Here is a 4,957-nt window from a genome sequence, read left to right on the forward strand (position 1 = left end):
AAATCTGAAGAGAAAGACTACTGCAGCCATTTAAAGACAACCCTGCACCATCTAAAGGCTACTCCAAACACCATCTAAAGGCTACCAGACACCATCTAAAGACTACCAGACACCATCTAAAGGCTACTCCAAACCATCTAAAGTCTACCAGACACCATCTAAAGGCTACCAGACACCATCTAAAGGCTACTCCAAACCATCTAAAGGCTACCAGACACCATCTAAAGTCTACTCCAAACCATCTAAAGTCTACCAGACACCATCTAAAGTCTACCAGACACCATCTAAAGTCTACCAGACACCATCTAAAGTCTACCAGACACCATCTAAAGGCTACTCCAAAGCATCTAAAGGCTACCCCGCACCATCTAAAGGCTACCAGACACCATCTAAAGTCTACTCCAAACCATCTAAAGTCTACCAGACACCATCTAAAGTCTACCAGACACCATCTAAAGTCTACCAGACACCATCCAAAGGCTACCAGACACCATCTAAAGGCTACTCGAAACCATCTAAAGTCTACCAGACACCATCTAAAGTCTACCAGACACCATCTAAAGTCTACCAGACACCATCTAAAGTCTACCAGACACCATCTAAAGGCTACTCTGCACCATCTAAAGTCTACCAGACACCATCTAAAGGCTACTCCAAACCATCTAAAGGCTACCCCGCACCATCTAAAGGCTACCAGACACCATCTAAAGTCTACTCCAAACCATCTAAAGTCTACCAGACACCATCTAAAGTCTACCAGACACCATCTAAAGTCTACCAGACACCATCCAAAGGCTACCAGACACCATCTAAAGGCTACTCGAAACCATCTAAAGTCTACCAGACACCATCTAAAGTCTACCAGACACCATCTAAAGTCTACCAGACACCATCTAAAGGCTACTCTGCACCATCTAAAGTCTACCAGACACCATCTAAAGTCTACCAGACACCATCTAAAGGCTACTCTGCACCATCTAAAGTCTACCAGACACCATCTAAAGGCTACTCCAAACCATCTAAAGGCTACTCCAAACCATCTAAAGTCTACCAGACACCATCTAAAGTCTACCAGACACCATCTAATGGCTACTCTGCACCATCTAAAGGCTACCAGACACCATCTAAAGGCTACCAGACACCATCTAAAGGCTACTCTGCACCATCTAAAGGCTACTCTGCACCATCTAAAGGCTACTCTGCACCATCTAAAGGCTACCAGACACCATCTAAAGTCTACCAGACACCATCTAAAGTCTACCAGACACCATCTAAAGGCTACTCTGCACCATCTAAAGGCTACCAGACACCATCTAAAGTCTACCAGACACCATCTAAAGGCTACCAGACACCATCTAAAGGCTACCAGACACCATCTAAAGGCTACCACAGTTTAAACCCTTAAAACTAATGGAAATTAAACTGATATCAAAACTAAAGTGAAAAACTAAATGAAAAAATAAATTAAAAACGAATGAAACGTTCAGTTCTACAATAACCCCTTTTATGAACTTCTGGCCAAAATGTAAAATCTGGGGTCCGATGCCAAACACAGCAAAGCCTGGGGTCCGATGCCAAACACAGCAAAGCCTGGGGTCCGATGCCAAACACAGCAAAGCCTGGGGTCCGATGCCAAACACAGCAAAGCCTGGGGTCCGATGCCAAACACAGCAAAGCCTGGGGTCCGATGCCAAACACAGCAAAGCCTGGGGTCCGATGCCAAACACAGCAAAGCCTGGGGTCCGATGCCAAACACAGCAAAGCCTGCTGCGTTGATTTTTACTGGTTTTATAGGTTATATTCTGCTAAACTATTCATTGTGTCAAATTTTTATAATCAGTGTTTTTTTAAACATAAATCTGAATTATATCAAAATAACAGAATCTATTTTAACTGCAGTAAAATCTGAGGCACTAAATCACACCATAATCAGTCGTGAGGTCAGAGAGTTACTTCCTCCAGTGTGTATAATCAGGCGTTGGGCTATAAAGGCACCGTTACCCGTTTCTTGGCCTGGGATTTCTGCTTCTGCGTCGGGTCCAGAGCTTCCACCACCCACTTTATGCTGTAGTACGTCGCTGCTCCAAAGATGGTGAGTCTCACCAGCATCCCAACCACTTCATTCCGGGTCAGCGGACGCAGGAGAGCGTCCCGAGGAATGTCGGTCAACATCTTGGCCTTCCGCTGCCGTCAGGTCACTGGGGAAACAGCAGAGTAATCTGTGGTTAAAAATGGGTTAAAATTAAAACTATAAAACACTGCAAAGACATGCCACAGCTTAAGCAGGTCGCAGGTGGTTGCTAGGGTGCTGCCATATAGCTACTATAGTAGTTTAGGAGGTTGCTATGGTAGCCCAGGTGGTTGCAATACAAAGGATTTATTAGTTGGTTACTGTGGTCTCACAGGAAGTTGCCGTATTATCCCAGATGGTTGCTAGAGTGCCACTAGGCGGTTGCCATAGTATCCCAGATGGCTGCTAGAGTCCCACTAGGCGGTTGCCATAGTATCCCAGATGGCTGCTAGAGTGCCACTAGGCGGTTGCCATAGTATCCCAGATGGCTGCTAGAGTCCCACTAGGCGGTTGCCATAGTATCCCAGATGGCTGCTAGAGTCCCACTAGGCGGTTGCCATAGTATCCCAGATGGCTGTTAGAGTGCCACTAGGCGGTTGCCATAGTATCCCAGATGGCTGCTAGAGTCCCACTAGGCGGTTGCCGTATTATCCCAGATGGTTGCTAGAATGTCACTAGGCGGTTGCTATAATATCCCAGATGGTTGCTAGAGTGTCACTAGGCGGTTGCTATAATATCCCAGATGGTTGCTAGAGTGTCACTAGGCGGTTGCTATAATATCCCAGATGGTTGCTAGAGTGTCACTAGGCGGTTGCTATAATATCCCAGATGGCTGCTAGAGTGCCACTAGGCGGTTGCCATAGTATCCCAGATGGCTGCTAGAGTGCCACTAGGCGGTTGCCATAGTATCCCAGATGGCTGCTAGAGTCCCACTAGGCGGTTGCCATAGTATCCCAGATGGCTGCTAGAGTGCCACTAGGCGGTTGCCATAGTATCCCAGATTGTTGCTACAGTGCCACTAGGCAGTTGCCATAGTATCCCAGATGGTTGCTAGAGTATCACTAAGTGGTTGCTTTGCACCCCAGCTGGTTATTAGGGTGTCATTAGGCAGTTGCTGCTGTACCCCAGGTGGTTGCTATGGTGTTGCTCTGTCTTTCCTATGACATTGCTGGTGTTTGCTAGGGTCTGACATGGTGGTTGCTAAACTTGTTGTTTGCTGTAGTAAGTAAATTCTGATGGTTTTAATGATTTGCTAAAAATCAAATAATTAGTTTCTTAATGCTAATGTACAACAGTGTGTCACACAGTATCAGAAACCACAGAATCAGGACTATCAGACATCACAATCACTAATAAAACCATTTATCATCCATGACTCACCCAGGAAAAGAACTTTCTCTCGTTTAATCTACTGCTTAATTAATAAAGCAAATCATTCTAATTAACCTGCTCAAAATCATCGGCGCAAGTCTGAGCAGTACATTGTTTGCTAACTGGTAGTTTAAAACACAGTATTAGCTCCTGTGATACTGACACCGCCTTTAACTGGTAGACTGGACTAATTCTGTCTGCTGTGGCGCTTTTCATTAAAAAAATTAATTTATATGAACCAACAAATGTCAATAATGTGTTCAGAAGAAATTCAGACCCATTTAACCGCGTCGCGCCAAAGGAATATCGCGGTATCGCGGTATGAAGCAGGAAGAATCGCGATGTTTTGGTCCATATCGTGCGGCCTCCAGTCTGCAGCTCCGCAAACCAGCCGGGTCTCTCAGAGCGGACAGGACGCGGCTGTTTACACGCGCCTGTTTACACGCGGCTGTTTTATTAAACGATCTTAAATCAACTAAAAACCGCATTTCCAGATTTTTTAGCACGTTCCGCTTAGCAGCGTCGTATTTAGCGCCACAGGCGCTGCGACACTTCAGTAAACTCGCAGCCAGCGGCTGTAAATGAGCTGATCGAGTGAATTCTGCGCAGTTTGCGGCGATTTTCTGTGAATTTCTCGATTAAATTCTTACTTTTATTTCCACAGCATCGCTAAATAATCCGCATCCCTCCGAGCGTGCAGCCGCGCCGCAGCGTCCGGGTGGAAACGAGAGTCGACGAAAGCGTTCCTAGTGGGGTTTCCCACGTCAGCGGTGTCTTATTTCCAGAATAACTTCATAAAATCATCATAATCACTTTATTTGGCCGAGTATATTACACACACGAGTCTCGGTGAGTCACACACGTGCAACAGACCAGACAAGCACACACACTGTTAACTAGTGTTTAACCAGCTATGGCCAGTAAATGCATTAGGTGTTTGGTGCTGTAAGTCAATTTAAATATTTTTAATTATTCAAATAATTCCTTTCCTAAAGCTGATGTGCTTTATTCCATGTTTATAGACAACAGTGTGTCATACAGGATCAGAAACCACGCAATCAAGACTATTAGAGGTCATAATTACTAATAAAACCACTTATTGTCCGTGACTGACCCAAGAAAAGGCCTGAAAACGAACCTGGAGCTTAATCACAGGTGATAAAGAAGAGCGAATACCTGTGCATATGAAGATATGAACGTCTATACATACAGATATGCACAGATCTATATGCTGCTGCTCGCGGAACAAAACCTCATATCTCCACAATGTGAATTTGACAGGAGAAGGAAAAAACCTACTTCACGTTTAATGGAAGTCAATGGAACCAGACGTCTGAGCCAAGTCATTTAGAGCCGTTTCTTTTGGTCCATTCATCATGAAATTTACAGACAGTGTCAGGAACAACAGGCGCTTTCAAACTAGGCCAAAAACTGAAAAACTGAAATAAAAATCACTTCTTATGATCGCTCCCTACAATGTATTGACTGACTGATTCACCACAAACAGAACATCTA

At 44.7% G+C, this 4,957-nt stretch overlaps 1 protein-coding gene across 2 annotated transcripts in view; it reads right to left on the bottom strand.

Annotated features, from left to right (window-relative positions):
* Nucleotides 1-4,158, bottom strand: part of atad1a (ATPase family AAA domain containing 1a) — a 20,096-nt gene extending 15,938 nt beyond the window's left edge. The window contains exons 1-2 of one of the 2 annotated variants that reach the window (XM_037531358.1): nucleotides 4,093-4,158; nucleotides 2,002-2,198 (exon numbers count right to left, since the gene is read on the bottom strand). In XM_037531358.1, the coding sequence (XP_037387255.1) occupies nucleotides 2,002-2,172 (171 nt within the window). In that variant the 5' untranslated portion in view covers nucleotides 2,173-2,198; nucleotides 4,093-4,158. Of the gene's footprint in view, nucleotides 1-2,001; nucleotides 2,199-4,092 lie in introns of those variants that run through there. The other variant, XM_037531359.1, reaches the window with a different exon arrangement.
* Nucleotides 4,159-4,957: the final 799 nt, after the last annotated feature.

This window comes from Pygocentrus nattereri, chromosome 20, assembly GCF_015220715.1.
Source record: "Pygocentrus nattereri isolate fPygNat1 chromosome 20, fPygNat1.pri, whole genome shotgun sequence".
Taxonomy (NCBI): domain Eukaryota; kingdom Metazoa; phylum Chordata; class Actinopteri; order Characiformes; family Serrasalmidae; genus Pygocentrus; species Pygocentrus nattereri.